General features: G+C 39.6%; 1 protein-coding gene across 2 annotated transcripts; it reads left to right on the top strand.

Moving 5' to 3' along the window:
• The first annotated feature begins 12,988 nt into the window (after positions 1-12,988).
• CTLA4 (cytotoxic T-lymphocyte associated protein 4) lies at positions 12,989-19,122 on the top strand. Of its 2 annotated transcripts, XM_025405080.1 has the most exons (4): positions 12,989-13,254; positions 15,839-16,186; positions 16,631-16,740; positions 17,929-19,122. In XM_025405080.1, the coding sequence occupies exons 1-4, from the start codon at positions 13,146-13,148 to the stop codon at positions 18,031-18,033; spliced, it is 672 nt and encodes a 223-aa protein (XP_025260865.1). In that variant the 5' UTR covers positions 12,989-13,145; the 3' UTR covers positions 18,034-19,122. The 2 variants fall into 2 exon arrangements, with proteins under 2 accessions (XP_025260865.1, XP_025260866.1); XM_025405081.1 differs by lacking the exon at positions 16,631-16,740 and having other exon boundaries at positions 13,006-13,254.
• The last annotated feature ends 2,705 nt before the right edge of the window (positions 19,123-21,827 follow it).

The raw sequence follows: 21,827 nt of genomic DNA on the forward strand, positions 1-21,827 counted from the left end.
TCCTTACATTTCCCTGGGATTCTCCTTGTTACTGGTGGGGATGTCTCCTTAAATATTATACTATTGTCTTAAACTTAGGTAAATCAAAGGGCTCCACATGCTAAAGAAAGATGACCCTCTTTTCCTTCTTTTGCCTCCTTCTGCCAGAGAAGAGGCTGACATGGTCGGGAGTCTTGGACTATACTCCTATAGCTCAGACAGAAAAGTATCTTTAAGTAGGAATATTATTCTGACAGAGAGGAATCAGCCAGAGAATTATTCTAAAATTGCATAAGATTGGTCCCTCAATTTTCTGTCCATGGTATGCTGAAGGTCATGTCTATTTTATTATACTGAATGTGGAATATCTGGGAATTATCTGATACCTGATTCTGACTAACCCTTGACATCTGAATCCACCTTAAACTGAAGGTAATCTGCCTGACCTGCTTGGTGTATCTTGTATGATTTCTGTAAAGTTAGAAAATGAGGACATGCACTCAGACAATGCAAAGTCAGCAGTTGATGTGGAGCCAGGCTTAGCCTTCTGCCTTTGAGGGTCAGCTTTTCCTTGTCACAACCAAAAAGAGATAAACCTTAAAGTTCTGATTCCCATATTCAAGGTCTCAATGAGTTTGGGCCTAGGTAGCTCAGACTATATTAAACAAATTTACCTCCTTCTAAAATTTGCCCCACTATGATGGATATCTTTAATACCTTGGTTGTGGTTTCAAAAGCTAAAAAAATTTTGCTCCACTAAAGTCTCACTCTTATATAGGTCACATAATCCACTTATTTGCATGTCCAATGGACCATATCTAATAATGTAATTTATCTTTGGGGAAAAGAATGCGTTTCTTAATGTGTACAGTATCTTTTATAGCATTTCAGGAAAGTTAACACAAGAAGTGCTTTAAGCTTATTGTGATGATGATGGAGTAACAAAGTGGAGAAGCCGATGGTGTAATACATTGTGCTAGAGAAATTCCTTCTTTGGTGTATATTCTAGAAACTGGAGTTCTCATATAGACTAATCTTGGATTTTAAAGCTCTGCATGAAAGAGAAGAAGCTAAATCCATATCTTACCTCCTTTCAACTTCTCCAAAAACCGGAATGCCAAAGTTCTGATGACCTGACGTATACTTAGTGTTATATAAACATTAAAAGGACTTAATTTTTGTTATTTGCAATATCCTTTTTTTCTAACCACAAAATAACACATATACATTCATAAAAATGGAAAATACAGATAGGCAAAATACGAAAATAAAAATTTTATGTAAAAATTATGTAAGCATCACTAACATGTTACTATATATAATTCTGCATGTATTTTTGCTTTAATTTTACAAAGCAGATCATACTCTAAATATGATTTTATAATCTGAATTTAAAATTTATATATCATGAAGGGAAAATACACTTTTAATTAAAAATTGTTGAGAGTTGAAAGTAAGAGACCCTTCCTAATAGTGCCTCCTTATCTCTCAGGTGAGAAAAACTCTGATGCAATTGTATAACTAAAATAATTCACATTTAGGCAGCATCAGAGCCAGGCCTATAACTAAAACCTCTTAAATCTTGGGTAACTACTTTATGCATTTTACAAGTGTCCTTTCTTACTTTTCATATGCTATAACTAAATCTAGAGTGATTAATTGGTATTAGAGAGCACGGGATTCTTATCTTCCTCTTATGTCCTTTAGCTTGGCTAAACGTTTGCTGGAAAACAGTCGGTAGGATCAATTAACACAGAATTTACTGAAAATATTTTATAGAAATAATTTGTACATTTTGTGACGGGTTTTCAAACTTTAAAGTTTCAAATTGAGATCTCCCTGCAGGAACAACAGGATTTGAGGCATTGAATCTCAGTAACATCTCAAACTGCCGTAAATCTCTAAAATGTTGTTATCTAACTCAGTGTCAACAGAAACATGATTAAATCTAAGTAAGAATTTCCTTTTAGGTTTGTGACTTCAAAAAACCATTTATGCTGAAGAAATTTGAGTTAAAGGCTCTAAAAAAGAGTCAATGAGTCTTATCAATCACAATCAATTTTGTTTGCTAAATTTAGTACTAGAATGACATTATCTGTACATTCTTTGTATAAAAACATCTAGCAGAGCAATTTTTTGGGTTTTGTGATATCAAGAGGTTTTTGGAATTTTAGGAAAGTTCCACCCACAATAAAAACCAGCGTTCTCTTATTGCTGATTAATTCTATCAGATGGGTCAGAATCGATGCTTCTTTGAATACATGCAAATTATCCTTCATTTAAAGTTTCTGTTTTGTCTTTCTTCCTTTGTTTCGTTTGTTTCTCATTTCTCTTATTCTTCTCATTTTCCTCTTTATTCCCATTCTTTATTCCCATTGTGTTTGTGGGTGCCCAAAATAAAAATCTTAAGGATATCATTTATTTTTTTTCAGTTTTTCTTTGCTACAGGAGATACTGAAGTCAGTGAGTATATTCAGATTGTACAAATGGCATTCACTGACATAGACATTTTATGTTGTTAAAGTAAAAAAAAAAAAAAAGCCTGGTTATTTGGAGAGAGATTCAGATAATTTGGAAGTGATCTATTTTCTCAAATGGAAATAGTGATTACAAATGATGAGAAAAAGAACTGCATTTATTTGGCAACATGATCATGAACTTGCTTACCGAATTTATCCTATGAATCTGGATAATAAATTCCAGTGACAAACATTTAATTTTTAAATATCATAACTTCCTTTAGCTCTTTTTTTTTTGTTAGCTTAAAATTCCAGATAAACTTACTTGTTCTTATGCTCACAACTGTCTATCTTATCCAAAGGATGAAATGCAGGAGATGCATTTGATGGAAGCTTCTTGATCTGCTTATATTTTAAGAGCACGGGAAACACATGTTTCTAGCGTTTTCTACTTGTCAGCATTTCTTAACCAATGGAACAGAAATGTCCAGAACTACAAAGTTCAAACTTTGCATGTGGCAAGAACTTTATGTGATCAGACTGAATCTAAATAATGTTGAGAAATAACAAAAATATAAGCAATGGATTTCTAAGCAGACAATGTCATTGCCATGACATGGTCCTATCAGGTGCATACAGAAACTGAGCTCTATGCATGTGCCAGACAAAAACCAAAGAGCTTTGGTTTTAATTACAGTGCATTATTCTTATTGCCCTCAACAGGTCCTGATGTGACCATGTAAATGTAATTATTTAGTTTCTTCCTCATGGCTGAAGTGTTGGGCCAGAGATTTTCCTCTTAGAACATAATCTATGAAATGGGGCCTGCTAAGGAAAGCTGCTTAATGTAACCAGCTCCTTCCAAATCATATTCTCCTAAAGCACACCGGAATAATACAGTTCATTGGGCCAACGTTTTCTAACATGGCTTCCCTCCATCTCATTTAGATAGTCCACAGCTGAGTAACCTGTTAGAAAATTGTGCCCAGGAGAGGGCAGAGCCAGTGATCCACGTCTCAGATTCTGGCTGATAATGGTTCAGTGTGATGTGGGATCAGAATTGCAGATAATGAGAAATAAACAGAATCTTTTCTCCTTGCCTCATGAAGGATGTGTCCATCAGTTCATTCTTTTGACACTTGGAAAGAAGTGGAAGGTGGCTTCAGATTTGGCCAGATTGCATTCAGAGAAGAACAAAACATATGGCCAATAATACTGTAAGACCAATGGTGTGCTTTCTGAGATGGTGAATGCCTATAGAATCTGTCGATATGACTGTATTTTTTTTTGTGTGTGGTAAAGTCCACATAACATAAAATTTACTGTTTTAACCATTTCAAAGTGTACAATTCAGTGGCATTTACTATATTCACGACATCATGTAACAGTTACCACCGTGCTGCTCCAGAGTGTTTTCATTACCCAAAAAGAAAATCTCACACCATCAAGCAGTCATTCCCCATTCTCCCTTCTCACATCCCCTAGCAATCAGTAATCTGTTTTCTGGCTCTACAGACTTGCTTATTCTGGATATTTCATATAAGTGGAATCGTACAATACGTGTCCTTTTGTGTCTGGCTTCTTTCACTCAGCATAAGGTTTTCAAAGTTTACCTACGTTGTAGCATGCACCTTCATTCCTTTTTATGGCTGAATAATATTCCGTGGTGTAGATAGAGCACATTTTGTTTATCCATTCATCAGTTGATGGACACTTGGGATGTTTCCACTTTGGCTGTTGTGATTAATGCTGCTATGAGACCATATGTGTATGTTTTTTTACTTAAATGATTTGCTGATTTGTGTTTGTGGGTACCCAAGACCTAGCAGGAAGTTTGGTGGGGCTGGGTTTGAATTTGCAAACTGGGCAGAAAACTAGAGCCAGAAGCCATGTCAGTTCAAGAGGTTCTGGGGAAGATGATGAATGATGGTAAAGGCGGTGAGAAGAAAATCACACTAGCGTCAAGAGCCCTTGGATTCTCATCTTGGTTCCGCCACCAGCAGGCTGTGTGAGTGATTTGGGTAAATCATTTCACCTTCCTGGGCCTTCATGTTCTCTCTTTAAAATGAGACAGCAGAACTCACTAACATTTCTTCTAGCTCTAGGAGTCAATGCCTGCCACAGGCTGTGCAAACACCCTGTATTTTTTGTCACCTAACACACCCTTTTCCACCATCACAGCTGCTGTCACTCACGCTGTAAACAGTATAGGTACTCTTTTTCTATATTTTCTGTACTTGAGGTTTGGGCATAACCATTTCCTATGAACTGGAAGTATGAAGAGGGTCAAGGCCTGGCGTCATTGAAATGTGGCAGTCGCAGCAGGGCCCAAAATAACACAACTCAAAATATGAAAGCAATGTCTCTGTAACCAAGAAACTGAAATAAGTGCTCGAGGTTGAGATTTTATCACCCACAAATATCATGCAAGAAATGGGTTCCATCAAATGTTTGGTACTTCCAATGTTACTATTTATAGATAACTAGCAACTTTTGGGGTGTAGGTGGGTGGTTCATTCAGCATTAAAGACGATTTGTAGTCCAAGTCCAAGATTTCCCTCTCCTTGCACTAAGGCAAGAAAACATTAGTGATTTGTGAAGTTTCTTCTTTTGTAAAATGGAAATGGTACTGGGTAATCTCAGCTTGTTCTAAACAGAAATCAGGTACACTCCTGAATGTACCATTCAGGTGGGGTACGTTGTGGGGAGGGTGTCGTGGGTCAAATATGGGACTATTTACCCTTCCCTTTCTGTTTATTTCTACTTGACAATGAAAGAATAAGATCTGAGTATGTGACCCTGGGCAAGTCAATTACCTTCTCAATATCAGTTTCCTGATCTGTAAAATAAGAAGGTTACCTATTTTTGAAAACATCTATTTTTGGCTTTTGATAAAGCCACTTACCTAAATTTATTTATGGCTGGCTGTGTTGCAACAAGGCTGAGAGATTAAGAAAAAAGACAACATCCAACTTTAATTTTACTTTTAGGAGTGAGACGCTAAGGGCATTGACAGACAATCAGAGATGATAATGTCTAAAATTCAAAATATAATAACAACATTATCCATGAGTGGAGATAAGATATTCAAAAGATGTAATCATATAAAGTAAGGAGCTTAGGCAATTAGAACACAGATTCCCTGTACAAATTGCTTTGTGACCACAGTTAACATATTATTAATATTATTTTTTGAGACAGTCTCGCTCTGTTGCCCAGGCTGGAGTGCAGTGGTATGATCTCAGCTCACTGCAACCTCTGCCTCCTGGGTTCAGCAATTCTCATGCCTCAGCCTCCTGAGTAGCTAGGACTACAGCCACGCACCACCATGCCCAGCTAATTTTTGTAGTTTTAGTAGTGATGAGGTTTCACCATGTTGGGCAGGCTGGTCTCAAACTCCGGACCTCAAGTGATCCACCCGCCTCAGCCTCCCAAAGTGTTGGGATTACAGGCATGAGCCACCATGCCCAGCGGACTTATTATTTATTCATTCAGGCAGGGCGCGGTGGCTTACGCCTGTAATCCCAGCACTTTGGGAGGCCGAGGCAGGTGGATCATGAGGTCAGGAGATTGAGACCATCCTGGCTAACACCGTGAAATCCTGTCTCTACCAAAAATACAAAAAAAAAAAAAAAAAAAAAAGAAAATTAGCCATGCATGGTGGCAGGTACCTGTAGTCCCAGCTACTCAGGAGGTTGAGTCAGGAGAATGGTGTGAACCCGGGAGGCAGAGCTTGCAGTGAGCTGAGATTGCGCCACTGCACTCCAGCTTGGGCGACAGAGCGAGACTCTGTCTCAAAAAAATAATAATAAAAAAATTTATTCATTCAAAAATATTTGTTTTCATTTCTATATAATTAAATCTGTGACAGGCGAAGATTGCCCTTCAACTGAAGCAGGCTCTGCATTTCATTGTCATCCAAATCAGCAAATAAAACGTTGCTTCCCTGACAACCCTGTTCACAATGTAAACTGAAAAGCCAGCAGGAACCTACTCTGTTTCCCCACAAAAGGACTGACAAAGTCCACAGCTCAGAAGCATCCATTTTTTACCTAATTTTATGAAATGGATTATAGTTTCCTAGGGACTGAAAATTAATCTACCACATTTATTTAAGTGGGTTCTTGCCCAGCCCATATTTTCACCCTTTAATGGTAATGAAGCTAAAATTTCTTTCCAGTCACTTTGCATATCATTTCCTTTCTCTTTAATTCTCTTTCAAGTGAGATGATTGATAGATTCTTCTTCAGCAGTCACTTACTTTGGTAGATGATTTTCTTTTTCCTTTGAAGTCGATTTTGAAAGGAGCTCTGTGTGATGAGCTAATTAGCACAAACACACAGAGTATATAACCTTAATTAGGCATGATTATAGGTTCAACGTAATGGGATGTCCTGAAACTGCACACTATGCAAATATTAGACTTTTCATTCTTCCCATTACATCCGAAACCGTCAAGCAAAGGATGTTTTGCAGTAGGTACCACAGTCGATGCCAGGTGCAAATCTTTCAATAAAAAGTTGATTTTTTTTTTTTTTTGGTGTACTAGTTGGGTAAAGGATAATTGGAGGAGGTTTAGGGAAAAAAAGGTTCAAAAATCTGAAAAGTTGAATTAAGTTCAGAATGAGCTGTACAAACTGAGGAATTTTACAATTAAGTAAACAACCCAGTTACTCTTCAAACTCTACCTCATTTGGAATTCTGAAGATACTTCACCATAGGCACCACTGTGAATTATGCAAATCTTGAGAGATCTTTCAAACCCAGTAACCACTAAGAGTACTACAAAACCAGTCTGGGGTTTACTCAAGCTATTAGGATATAAGAAGATAGTGAGTATAAATGAAATCACAGTGAATCCCCAAGTCCTAATTTTAGCCGATTATTTTCATTTCCTTTACCACCAACCCCCCCACCTTTTTTTCTTTTATAATTGGAGTGGTAAAAATAATTAGCAAATTGACTTTCCCCTTCCTAACCTGAAATGAAAATATCCAAGGATGTCTACCCTTAGACATTTGAATATTTGGCCACTGAATAATTGAGAGCTTATAGTACATAATTCTTAGATTATGTGTAGACTTGTGAGTTTTTAGACTCAATCAGGTAAAAAATAATAAGCTGTTTGGTTCCAGATACTCACGGAAATACTGACAGGGCAGAAATTAAATATGTGAGTATTAGAATAATTAGTATCTGATTGTAATCTAAAATACCATCTATTCAGCAGAAATGATAATGAAAGAGGATTTGTATAACAGCTGAAATTTAAATTCCATAGCTTTCTCTGTGTTTAATATGTAAGCTAATTTTTCCTGAGAACATAGTATATTATAGGCACAGTGTTCAATAACTTCTTGGTATAGGCTCAATGAATCATCACAATAATGATATAAGATAGTTCCTGTAAATTACCCATGTTTTACAGATGAGGAAGCTGAGGATCAGAGAAGTTAAAAAATGTCATCCAAGATCACATATCCAGAAGCAGCAGAGCCAGGACTTGAACTCATGTCTGTCTGACTCCAGCCATGCTTTTAATCACTCTGCTGGGCTCATTAGTGCCTATCAGGCCTATGATTGTGTGCTTATTGATTAGCACTTTCCCCAGAGCTGGAAACGAGATGCTGGAGAAATAAAAACACTTGAGATCTAAACTGAAATGCAGAAATTCTCTATTATCTATTAGGTACAAAGGAAGCCTTGATTAGGTGCTTTGTGTGTGTTGAGGATGTAAGTGCTGTGGAAATAGAATTTGGAGGAAGACAGAATTGCACATGATTGACTATAATAAATACAAACCTATATGATATAACATGTTATTACTGTACATAAGATAACTGGGGAAAAATAAGTACTGAATGGGAATGAGAAGACGAAGATTTCAATCCAGTTTTTGCCACATACCAAATGTAACACTGGATTGAGGAGGGTCTCAACAGGAAATAGGGGGTTCAAATAAGAGATTCAATGAAAGAACTACTTTGAGAAATATTAAAAAGCATTAGGAGTGGAGGTTGGTAATGCACCCAAACACTAACAACAGTGGAAGCTGATAGCACCCCTAGGATGGAAAGGACCAGGGGAGGTAAGAGTGAGAACTGGCATCATAGAACAGGGGCCACCAAACAACAGCTGTACTTGTGGAGAGGTACTGTTACTACCAGATACATGGCCCTGAATCTGGAAGAGGGCAGGGAAGAAAGACCTGGACTTCCACCTTGTACTTTCTGATCTGCTGGGAACTTCCAATGTTAAGCCCTCAGAAGACACCCTGACAGGGAACTAAGGAGAGACGTTGTCTACAGGGGTCTGTCCCAGGTGGAGCTTGGATCTGAGGAAAGCAGGAGGAGAATCACCTTCAGCAAGTCACTTTTCCTCTCTACATTTCAGTTTGCTCATCTATTGTTTATTGCCTACCATATTATTAATAATATAAATAGTTGGCCTTATAATTTTTACTTCCATTTTTTTGAAAAACTTCAAATTTACAAAGAATTTGTAAGAATAGTACCATGAACACACACATATTCTTCACCTAGATTCACCAATTGTTAACATTTCATCACTGTTGTTTAATTCTTTTTACCTTTCTCTGCTAACATAGATGCATATTTTTGCTGAACCATCTGAGAGTACTTGCTGACATTCTGACACTTAAACCTCGAATACCTGAGTATTATCTATAAACAAGGATGGTTCCCTACATAACCCCAGTACAATGATCACATTCAGGAAATTTAACATTAAGGCAATGCTATTATGAAATATAGGCTATATTCAAATTTCCCCCAGTGTCTCAGTAATCTGCTTTGTATTATTTTTTTCAAGCAAGAATCACACATTAAATTCTGTTGTTATGTCTCTATTTTCTCCTTCAATCTAGAGTGGTTTTCCAGGCTTTTCTCTTTTTAATCTTTTGTGATATTAACATTTTTGAAGAATCTAGGCCAGTTATTTTGCAGAATATGGATTTGTCTGATTATTTCTTCATGCTTAGATTCAGTTAAAACAATTTTGGCAATAACTACACAAAGTTGTTGTGTCCTTCTCAGTGTATTGTATCTGGAGGTACCCTATGTCAGAACACTCCATCACGGTAATCTTCAGTTGGGATCACTTGGTTAAGGCAGTATCTGCTAGATTTATCAATTATCTTTTCCCTATTATAATTATCAAGTAATCTGTGGGGTGGTATATGTGAATATATCTTCTCACCAAGATTCTTTTACCTGGCTTTTTTTTTTTTTAACAACCATTTGAATTTTCTTGCTATGACAGAATTAGTTTCATAAAAGCATAATTAAGGTATCTAGTAAGACGTCTTTGAAGGTTCTAATTACAACCCTCATCTCTTCTTATGTTAAACTGCTTTCATTCATTTACCACTCATTTAACAAATGTTTAGAGAATGCTCCTTTTGTGACTTGGCCTGTGACATTTTCATCAGTGGCTTCATGGTTGCCTAAACTAATGTCTCTTCCTGTGCTCCAGAATCCAATTGGCAACTGCTTTCCATGGATGCCATAAACTCAACATACCCAAATGAAAGCTGTCATTTCACTTTCTTACCTGCTCTTCCTGTTATTTATTCCAGTAAATTGCACCTCTGTCTTCTCAGTGACCCTATATAATTAGAAAGGACTATTTATTGAGTGGCATTCTGTTACAATAGGCCTTTTATACATGCTACATGCATTATCTCATTTAATCCTTTCAATAATCTTGAGAAGAAGATGCCATTATCTGGAGGACATTGGGCTTTGAGCCCCAGGTAAACAGTAAGCAAGTCCTCATGCTAGGAGGCAAATCCAGTTATCTTGGACTTCAAAATCTTTGCTTTAGCATAGTGATAAAGAGTATCACTGGCTTCAAATCCTGTCTCTGCCACTTCCTACGGGTGATTGGATAAGTCACCTTAACTTTCAATGCCTTGGTTTCCTTCTTTATGAAATGGGAAAAATGATAACTCTTGTCTTGTAGGGTTGTTATGAGACTTGAAAGAAACAAAACTTGCTGGGCGCGGTGGCTCACGCCTGTAATCCCAGCACTTTGGGAGGCCGAGGCGGGTAGATCACCTGAGGTCAGGAATTCGAGACTAGCCTGGTCAACATGGTAAAACCCTGTCTCTACTAAAATAATACAAAAAATTAGCTGGGCGTGGTGGCGGGTGCCTGTAATCCCAGCTACTTGGGAGGCTGAGGCAGGAGAATCGCTTGAACCCAGGAGGCAGACCTTGCAGTGAGCCAAGATTGCGCCATTGCACTCCAGCCTGGGCAACAAGAGCGAAACTCTGTCCCCCCAAAAAAAGAAAGAAAGAAAACTTGACATTTGAACAATTTCTGCAGCACCACAGTACTTCTCAAACTATAATTTTGGTGTCATTCATTCTAAACTTCTCCCTGCACTCACCGATTGTGGACTAATCCCGTAGGGACCTTGTCTTCACAGCTGTCATTACCTTAGTTTAGACCAGGGGTTGGCAAACCATGGCCCACAGGCCAAATCCAGACTTTACCTATTTTTGTAAATAAAGTTTTATTGGAATGTACACACACTCATTTGTTTACATGTAATATATGGCTTCTTTCATTCTAAAATGACATAGTTGAGTAGTGGCAACAGAGACCATATGGTCGGCAAATCATAATATATTTACTATTTTGTCTCCTACAGAAAGCTTTCCAAATCCTGCTGCCTGGCGTATTCCAATAGTCTTCCTCCCAGTTTTCCTGGTTACATTTCTCCCTGAACCCATCCTCCCCATCCCTAAAATTTCCCCCAAATGTGAACTCAGTCATACCAATTTGCTCCATATGTTTCATTGGTCCTTGCTGCTAAGAGGATCAGCTTACACCTTCTGCTCATCCCCAGACAAGCTTTGTCCTCTGACCATAATGAGCTCTTCATACCATTTCCAACTTTAGCCCATGCTGTTCTTCTTGTCTGAATATCCACCCTTTTCCCTGTTCTCAATAATAAGTTCAGGCTTTTCTTCCTCTGAGAAGCCCTTTCTGACTTCCACAGGCTGAACCACTGGCTTCTGCTCCTCTACATAATACTTCAATTCCAGCATTGATCTCACTCTATCATGATCATGGGTTTAGCTATCTGTCCTTGCCACTGCTGTGTGTTCCTCTTGAGGGCAGGAACATTTGTTTTTCACTTTTTAGAAAACCTCCGGTGCCCAGTCTGGCATTAGTAAGAGCCCATTAGGTTGCTATTGCTAGTTGATATTTGAGCTGTGGCTTGAAGATTTCTATAAGGTGTAGTGGAGTATAGAAAACAGGCAGGTCAGAAGGGGCTTCCTGGAGGAAGTGACAGCTGAGCTAAGTCCTGGAAGATGAGAAGGAGTATAAAATAAGATAATAGGAGAAAAAAGGCAGTAGGAACAGCATGGGTAAAAGTGATGAGGCCTGAAAGAGGCATGTGGAAGGAAAGACAAATGCAGGAAAGGGGAATGGGAGGGAATGCTGGGGGACAGGTCAAAGAGGGAAGCATGTGGTAAGTATTCTGCAGAGCCTCCTCTGCTGTACTGAGGTGTGGACAATGGGAAACCATGGACAGACTGGAGTAGGCAAATGCCATATTCCCTGTTGCAACTGTCTGTTTGCATGTCAGCCTTCTAGAAGCCCCTTAAGGTATCAACTATGTTTTTGTTTTGTCATCATTCAATCCTAAGTGCACACAACTTCTGGCATATTACAGGCTCCCTATATAAATGTTTCTTTCTTTATTAAAATGTGAAAATTCTCCAGATTTAAGGAAGGTCCTCAGTGTTTCAAATTCTTTTTGTTAAATCATTGGTCCTCTCTACAGCTGTCACAAATTTAAGGACTCTGGTTATATTTAACCTTCACTTTTGAATTTTCTGCTTGAAAAACTTGTATTAGAAAAAAAAGTCTATCCTTTTATGGAAGGCTCTAATCTCTCGAATCATGTGGATTGGCTTTTCTTTGGACCTTCTTTAACTCTGTTTTGTCTCTGTTGAGTTAAGGCTTTTAAGAACATCTGAATTCTTTCCTTCTGCAAAACCAGAGGCAGCTTTTTTTCTGCCTGTTTTCAGTTTATTTCTTGTGATTTTGGTATTTTCTCTTAACCAAATGCTAAATGGAATTAGGAGAAATAAACTTATTTGTAAAGCATGTCAAGGGACGATTAGAAGGATGGTGCTTCACAGATAGAGTACAGTTTTTTATGAATGATGCCTACAGACGAATCCTGCCATTAGCCCAAGGGATCAGAAAGTTAGCAGCCTAGCAGGTTTGGAGATGTGAATGAAATGAATTGGATTGGATAGTTAAGGATGCCCAAGAGATTGAATAAAATTAGGAGGACCCTTGTACTCCAGGAAATTCTCCAAATCTCCACTTAGTTATCCAGATCCTCAAAGTGAACATGAAGCTTCAGTTTCAAATTGAATACATTTTCCATCCATGGATTGGCTTGTTTTGTTCAGTTGAGTGCTTGAGGTTGTCTTTTCGACGTAACAGCTAAACCCACGGCTTCCTTTCTCGTAAAACCAAAACAAAAAGGCTTTCTATTCAAGTGCCTTCTGTGTGTGCACATGTGTAATACATACCTGGGATCAAAGCTATCTATATAAAGTCCTTGATTCTGTGTGGGTTCAAACACATTTCAAAGCTTCAGGATCCTGAAAGGTTTTGCTCTACTTCCTGAAGACCTGAACACTGCTCCCATAAAGCCATGGCTTGCCTTGGATTTCAGCGGCACAAGGCTCGGCTCAACCTGGCTACCAGGACCCGGCCCTACACTCTCCTGTTTTCTCTTCTCTTCATCCCTGTCTTCTCCAAAGGTAAGTGAGACTTTTGGAGCATGAAGATGGAGGAGGTGTTTCTCCCACCTGGGTTTCATTTCTTTCAGCAGTCAAGGGCAGTGATTTATAGCAAAGCCAGAAGTTAAAGGTAAAACTCCAGTCTGGCTTGGCTGGCTCTGTATTCCAGGGTCAGCAGGGAACAGTTGGGCGGCAGCAAATAAGCAAAGAGATACCTCAGAACAGAGTGCCAGGTATTTAGTAGGGGCTTCATGAATGCATGTGAGTTGGTTTAGGAGAGAGACACAGGCAATTTCAGACCCTTCTATGAGACTGGAAGTAATTTAAGAGGGAAAGGATATCCATAGTCCTGAATACATTTGAGCTGGGTTTCAGGATGAGCTCACAAGTTCCTTTTTTTTTTTTTTTTTTTAATTGATTTAAGCAAATCCTGGGAAGAGTTTCTTTGCCATACAGTTCAAGGTTTTAAGGTCCTCGGATTCATATGCTTTATAAACGAATTAGCCAGCCTGTTTAAAATGTAGGGAAATCATGGGAAGAATGCCTTCTTTACTTAATTCAAGGTTTTAAGGTTCTCTTAATCAATTCTACAAACTAATTAGCCAATTATATAAAAATAAAAGCTTGAAATTGCAACACACACACACACACACACACACACACACACACACACACACACGAAAAAGGAAAGAAAGCAAGCCACCAGTCTGTTTGGCATACAATACTTAATTGTTGCCTGATCTACATGTGGGTTTCAGATGCAGATCCTCAGTTTTCATCTCTTCAGAGGCTGACACTAGGTTTGTTACACGGCTTAAAATGATGAGTATTTCCATTGAATCTCAACCTTATCTCTCTCTAGACCTTCTTGGTTAAGAAACCATGTAGTTTGTATGAAGTAGGTGCTCAAAAGTTATTTGATGGTTTAATTTTTACTGGAGAAGAAATATTCACATATATTTTCTTATTTTTACATGTTTTAAATATGTAAAGATTAAATAAATGCTCTTAGAAGTATTTAAATTTCCTAAAGTAAATTTATCTCAACCAGTAACCAGGCAGGACTGTCCCATGACAGATACTGGAAAGTTGAGTGTGACCACATTTAGTGGTGATAAGTGGGAGCTTGCCTGGGGAGAGGGCAGGACATTTAGGATTTCTTAAGCTTAGAGTCAATACAATAAAGATTATTGAGTGCTCACTTGGGCGGCATATAATCACTGCTCACAGGAGTTCATGAACCACAAGTAAAAAAGTGGAGAGATGTGATTAACTCACGAATAACTTTAATACAGGGCAGAATGTAATGAAGTGCTGCAATGGAGTTATCACAGTGCTAAGGATGCTCAGAGGGCATCTCTGATAGGCAGAGGCGAGGGTTAGGGAAGGAAACTATAGTCTAGCTAGCTAGGGCTGCTGGAATAGACATGACCGTGGCTGCTGCCAAACTGTTTTCTCTTCTGAGGACAGATGTCCAGTACAGGTGGCTTGGCGGAAGGGACTAGTGTCTCTAATATAGGGTGATTTATAAGCAGGAAAGTGTGTCCTAGAAATTCAGACTGGAGTGATAGATTGGAATTGGATCATGGGGGACTCATTGAATGTTATTTATTTTATTTGTTTTTGCAATCGGTATTAGTAAAGCGTCAAAGGGATTGAGCAGATGAGTGACATCATGCAACACAAGTTTTGGGTTTCACTTGTCAGACTGACTGGAGAGGGGCCAGGTTAGTTACAGGAAGGTAATTTGGCATGCAGCCACTATTTTTGAGTTGACACAAGCCTCTCTGTATGGAGAGCTTTATCTCCTTTATCCTGTGGGGAAAGAGAAAACAAAGGAGCACGGGAGTGTTCAAGACAAGGAGAAAGAAAGGGCAGAGAGGCGGCGTGGTGTCAGGGGAAGCCCACAGGAGTTAACAGGAGGGTTGCCTCAACCTAGAGAGGAAACGACCCGGTGCCCTCGGCTCTGTGGCTTCCTTCATCTAACAACATCTTCCACCCTACAAAAATGCCAGCGAAGGCGGAGGCTGGTACAGTGCATCAAGACACAGCTACTGCTGGGTGATAGAGGTTCAGGGCCAGCTCAATAAGTAGGCAGAGGTTTTTGACATAGGCTTTGAGAGATAAAGCAAGATTCTGTACCTCAACCTTCAGAATTTCCCCTACCACTCATTATAGTTCCGGAACTATATAGCTCCTATTGTTCTACCATAACCTTAGAATACCAGAGAAGATATCATCTCATCTAATTCTCTCTTACTATACATGAGAAAAATGAAGGACATGGGGGAAGTGTGACTTGCTCCAAATCACATATTTCATGGGAGAGCCAGGTCTTCTGTTTGTCATATCAGTGTTCTTCCTGCCACAACCATTTTGAAGAATCTATTTCTCAGTAAGAAAACATCTATATGGAGAGTAGCTGGAAAACAGTTGAGAGATGGAGGGGAGGCTGGGGGTGTGGAGAGGGGAAGGGGTAAGTGATGGATTTGTTGATGGGGGAGAGAAGGCCATGGGGATGAAGCTAGAAGGCAGAAGGACTTGCCTGGGCTTGGTCATGAAGGAGCATGAGTTCACTGAGTTCCCTTTGACTTTTCCATGATAGCAATGCACGTGGCCCAGCCTGCTGTGGTGCTGGCCAACAGCCGAGGGATCGCCAGCTTTGTGTGTGAGTATGCATCTCCAGGCAAAGCCACTGAGGTCCGGGTGACAGTGCTTCGGCAGGCCGACAGCCAGGTGACTGAAGTCTGTGCGGCAACGTACATGATGGGGAATGAGTTGACCTTCCTAGATGATTCCATCTGCACGGGCACCTCCAGTGGAAATCAAGTGAACCTCACTATCCAAGGACTGAGGGCTATGGACACAGGACTCTACATCTGCAAGGTGGAGCTCATGTACCCACCACCATACTACATGGGCATAGGCAATGGAACCCAGATTTATGTAATTGGTGAGCAAAGCCATTTCACTGAGTTGACACCTGTTGCATTGTGGTCTTCTATGCGTAAAAACAGTTTTGTTCCTTAATTTCAGGTTGTTTATTTTTAGGACTGTGGAAATTCTCTTTAAGAGTTCTCTACCACATGGTAGCCTTGCTTATGATAGGTAGCAACCTTAATAGCATTCTGACTATAAAATAAAATTATTGGGGGAAGTTGGGGCACTTGCTCTGGAGTGCTAATCATCATGAGGCTTGACCCATGCTTTTGATACGATATGATGTTCCTGGGGAAGTAGTCCCAAATAGCCAAACCTATTGGTGGGATACCCATGCAATTTAGGGGTGGACCTCAAGGCCTGGAAGCTCTAATGTCCTTTTTCCACCAATGTTGGAGAGTAGAGCCCTAGAGTTTAAAACTGTCTCAGGGAGGCTCTGCTTTGTTTTCTGTTGCAGATCCAGAACCGTGCCCAGATTCTGACTTCCTCCTCTGGATCCTTGCAGCAGTTAGTTCGGGGTTGTTTTTTTATAGCTTTCTCCTCACAGCTGTTTCTTTGAGCAAAATGGTGAGTGTGGTGCTGATGGTGCACCATGTCTGATGGGGATACCTTTAGTGGTATCTACTGACCAAAAGATGGTGTTGAGTTTAGTGTTCTTGAGATGAGGCAATAAATGAAGAGAAAGAAGGACAGTGGTAAAGAACACTAGAACCGTATGCATTGGCATTTGAGGTTTCAGAATGACTAATATTTTAGATGAATTTGTTTGATATTGAATGTTCGTGTGCTTCTGAGCAGGGTTTCAATTTGAGTAACCGTTGCAATAACATGGGGCAGCTGTTTTGCTCTTTGTCTTCATGACAGTTGTACTTAAGCTAACAGCCCTGAAAACATGAGATTAGGCTAGGCAGAATGCTGCTAGAAAGGACCATCTGGATGGTCTTTATTCTCCTCCATGGCCCTCTTCATCACCTGGAATTCACCTCTTTGTGCCACTCTGGTACCTTCCTTGTCCAAGCTGTAGCTGCTCACATAATACCTATCCCTATTATCCGGTTTGCTTTACTGGGAAACGAAAGTCCCAGTTTTTATTTATTACAGGTGTTAGTGGTAGAAGAGGTAGAAGTATGGAATCAGGCCTCCTGTCAGGATTTCTTTTTGACAGTCCCTCTCAGACACCTCTGCCTAAGGCTGGCTTTGCCATTACAAACTCACCCTTCTCCCTCCCTCCCTTCTTCTCTTCCTCTGCCGTCTTCTCTCCCTTTCTCTCTCTCTCTCTCTCTTTCTCACTCTCTGTCTCGTATACACATACACAAAGATACACTCTATTCCAACATCCTCCACCCAACCTGACAGAGATGTCCTTTGCTGTAGGTTCAGCAGTGGAGATGAGAAATACAGCTCTCAAACAGGATAACTAAAGCTTATTACCTTATCAAGCTTGTTCCCTTGCAGACAAGATCGATCAATTATCATGGGCTTTCTGGGTGTTCTTTGTGAAGCTTTCTCAAAGTCTCTTTCTCCTATCTTCCATTCAAGGCAAATGATTGCCATTTAACATCAAAATCACAGTTATTTATCTAAAATAAATTTTAATAGTTGAATCAAGAAAATCTCCTGAGGTTTATAATTCTGTATGCTGTGAACATTCATTTTTAACCGGGTAGAGACCCAATATGTGTTGAGTTCTATTATGGTTAGAAGTGGCTTCTGTATTCCTCAGTAGTAATTACTGTTTCTTTTTGTGTTTGACAGCTAAAGAAAAGAAGCCCTCTCACAACAGGGGTCTACGTGAAAATGCCCCCAACAGAGCCAGAATGTGAAAAGCAATTTCAGCCTTATTTTATTCCCATCAATTGAGAAACCATTATGAAGAAGAGAGTCCATATTTCAATTTCCAAGAGCTGAGGCAATTCTAACTTTTTTGCTATCCAGCTATTTTTATTTGTTTGTGCATTTGGGGGGAATTCATCTCTCTTTAATATAAAGTTGGATGCAGAACCCAAATTACGTGTACTACAATTTAAAGCAAAGGAGCAGAAAGACAGAGCTGGGATGTTCCTGTCACATCAGCTCCATTTTTAGTGAAAGCATCACTTGGGAATAATATGGGGATGCAGCATTATGATGTGGGTCAAGGAATTAAGGACTGGCACAGTCCAAAGAAAGAAAAGGCAGGGAGAGAGAGAAAGGACTATATTGTACACATCTTATATTTATGTATGAGACGTTTATAGCCGAAATGATCTTTTCAAGTTAAATTTTATGCCTTTTATTTCTGAAACAAATGTATAATTACATCAAGGCTTCAAAAATACTCACATGGCTATGTTTTAGCCAGTGATGCTAAAGGTTGTATTGCATATATATATTTTAATTTGATAGTATTGTGCAAGGAGCCACATATGTTTTTGTGTATTTGTTTATGGTTTGAATATAAACACTATATGGCAGTGTCTTTCCACCATGGGTCCCAGGGAAGTTTTGTGGATGAGCTCAGGACACTAATACACCAGGTAGAATACAAGGTCATTTGCTAACTGGCTTGGAAACTGGATAAGGTCATAGCAGTGCTTGATTGTGCGGAATTGTGCTGAGTTGGGGTTGACATGTGCTTTGGGGCTTTTACACCAGTTCTTTTTAATAGTTTGCAAGGAAGCCACAGCTGGTGGTATCTGAGTTGACTTGACAGAACACTGTCTTGAAGACAATGGCTTACTCCAGGAAACCCATAGGTATGACCTTCTAAGAAGCTCCAGTTCGATGGGTCCAATTCTTACAAATATGTGGTTAATGCCATGGACAAAAGAAGGCAGCAGGTGGCAAAATGGGGTACATGAAGGTTTCTAAAAATTAACACTGCTGGTGTTTTTAACTCAATATTTTCCATGAAAATGCAACAACATGTATAATATTTTTAATTAAATAAAAATCTGTGGTGGTCATTTTCCGGAGTTGTCTTTATCATACTTGCATTTGAGTATTGTGTTTAAATTTTTGATTCATTCATTCAGTAGTTGGTGGAGTCTCCAATATGTGAAATACTGAAAACAAATTGAAAAATCACAGAAGGACAAATAATGCTTCATGAGTCAGCTTTGCACCAGCCCACTACCTGCAAGTAATTCTTGAAAGGTATCCATCCTCTTTCCTTTTGATTTCTTCACCACTATTTGGGATATAATGTGGGTTAACACAGACGTAGCAGTCCTTTATAAATCAATCAGCATGCTGTTTAACACAGATTCTTCACCTCCTCTTTCTTACCCCTTGCTTTCTCAGCTCAACTCTCACAGGCATTACAGTTGTCATGGCAACTCCAATGTTGGCAACCAAGTCCCCGGCAGCCATTTTGATCTGCCTTCCTGACAAATAGAACTTTTCCTTGTGGCCTCCAAATGAACTATTTTGCAAATGTGGGGAAAACACACACCTGTGGTCCTATGTTGCTGTCAGCTGGCACACCTGGGCCTGGCACACTAAGCCCTCTGTGATTCTTGCTTAACCAATGTATAGTCTCAGCACGTTTGGTTTCCACTTAAGGTTTCCTATTTTTGACCTCCATATCCTGTTATTGTCTTTTGCAATGATTCTCAATGTGGTCAGGGACCACCTGTAACCGAATCCACTGGGTCACTTACTAAAAATACCAATTCACACTTATTCCCAGATGCGTTGAATCAGAATCTTTGAGTGGTGGGGCCAGGAGTTTGTATTTCCAAAAATCTTCCCAGTGCTTCTTATACCCATCAAGTTTTGAGAATCACTGCTTAGGCAACTCTGTCTGTGTCTCTTCCTCTGTCTCTCTCCCTTGCTCATTCTCTTGCTTGCTCTTGCTCTCTTTCTCTCTCTCTCTTTCTTTCCCCAGCAAGTACTAACAAACACACAAGACAGCACACGGTAAGCATTTCATAAGGGGTTGTTAAATAAAAATGAATAGGTCTTTCAAAGTAAGGTAATGATTATTACCTAGAATGAGCTCCTTTTCTGTGGAACACTGTGCTTCTTGCTCTCTAGGCCTTTGGATGGTAGCCATGAAGAAAAACACCAATCAGGAGCCTCAGTGGATAGTATATCATTTCTACTCCTCTAAACATCTTTAGAGAGATTACCCTTTTTCATAGTTGATAGTAGTTGATAGGCAGATCTAAGTGACAGAGAGTGCCTTACGCAAGTCATGCCCTCCAGGTACCTTTCAGACACCCTTAGATAATGGACTACTTTATTTAAGCTTAATATTTCCTCTGCTATTGCCTAAAATTCTACCATTTGTTGTTAACTGAGGTAAGCGTTGCCCCCTTCGTTCAGTCTCAATCTTATAAAAATCAAATACCCTTTAGCTCAAAAAAGCTTCCCCTATGGCAGAAGAATTGTACAAGAAAGACTATGACCTGCTGAAAGACTTTCTCCCGCTGAAAGGGGAGAAAACAAATACGAGGGTAAGGGAGTGCATCTGGGCACCAAATGAAAGCCTCTTCTAATCCCCATGTCATTTATGAGAGAAGATCCTATGTCTGCAGTACTCGAGAGGTGAACTGTCCCCAAATCAGAGGACCAACCATCACGTGGGATTCCAACCTTCATCACCATCTCCATTTCTGGGATCAGGGTCCTCCTGGGGCAGCTCCAAGCCCAAATAATCCATGAACTTAAAAGGGGCTTGGCCTACCATGCAGGGGAAGCCTGGGCACTGCAACCCTCCTCCTTGGAACCACTTGTCCCTGGCAGGAATGTGGATGACAAGGGAGCCGGATAGAGTGCCCACGGGCTACAGGGTCAGTTCCTCCTCCCACATGGCTCCTAGCAGATGCCTCTGCTCATGTCTCTTTCTTCAGCATGGTACTTGCATTCCTGCTGCTTCCCATTTCCTCATTTCTCACCTCCAAATATTATAATCCTTCATTCTCACACCCATCGAGACTAATCCCAAATTTTGCCTCCACCATCAGATTTGCTGACATTTTAAGCTCATGTGGATTTCTCCCCTTTTGTTTCATAACTATACTTGATTTCATCTCTAATAATTTCAAGCATGTATGTCTTTTCTGCCTAGTTAGATCAGGAACTTCTCCAAGACAGGGATAATCACAGCTTTAGGCACACAGTAGATGCTCAAATAAATGGATTGATGAGTTGGAGAACTAAGACCTCCAGGACCGTTTTCCGTACAGAACCCATCAGTGTTTTCTTAGGCAGTCCCAGCTTAATCTCTATCCCATTTGATCAGCAGAACTTTGTGCAGGTCTACTCATCTTTTGTCTTAAACCTTAAAGACTCTGGACTGTGAGCTACAGCTGCCTACTGTGTCTCATTCATTCTACTTTTGTCTTAATCCAGTCTTACTTCCAATCTTTTTCTTTCTTTGGTGAATTCTTATTTTTATTCTTTTTCTCTTTTGAATTGTTGGTTGTTGCCAAAATTGACTATATTTTTATACCCAGTCTGAGCCTTCTTCCATATCCACAGTTAATAGAGAGTTTGTTCAACGTAGTTGGGACTGAGCTTGTGAAATGTTGATGTTCCTGTGTTGTTAACTGGAGCAAAGCCAGTTGAGAAGTTCAAGACTTTATAAATTAAGTTATTGTTTTGGGAGGTCTCAAAGCAAAGGAGAACATGGCTTTCTCTGGAAAGTTATTCCCATTGCCTCACTTGTT

The sequence above is a fragment of the Theropithecus gelada genome, chromosome 12 (assembly GCF_003255815.1).
Source record: "Theropithecus gelada isolate Dixy chromosome 12, Tgel_1.0, whole genome shotgun sequence".
In the NCBI taxonomy this organism is placed as follows: Eukaryota; Metazoa; Chordata; class Mammalia; order Primates; family Cercopithecidae; genus Theropithecus; species Theropithecus gelada.

What these genes read in the sequence shown, in the direction of transcription:
- CTLA4 (XM_025405080.1), top strand. Translation starts at nt 13,146, where the DNA reads ATGGCTTGCCTTGGATTTCAGCGGCACAAGGCTCGGCTCAACCTGGCT. An exon ending in CATCCCTGTCTTCTCCAAAG is followed by an intron (nt 13,255 to 15,838) that starts GTAAGTGAGACT and finishes TTTCCATGATAG; the next exon opens with CAATGCACGTGGCCCAGCCT. An exon ending in CTGTTTCTTTGAGCAAAATG is followed by an intron (nt 16,741 to 17,928) that starts GTGAGTGTGGTG and finishes TGTGTTTGACAG; the next exon opens with CTAAAGAAAAGAAGCCCTCT.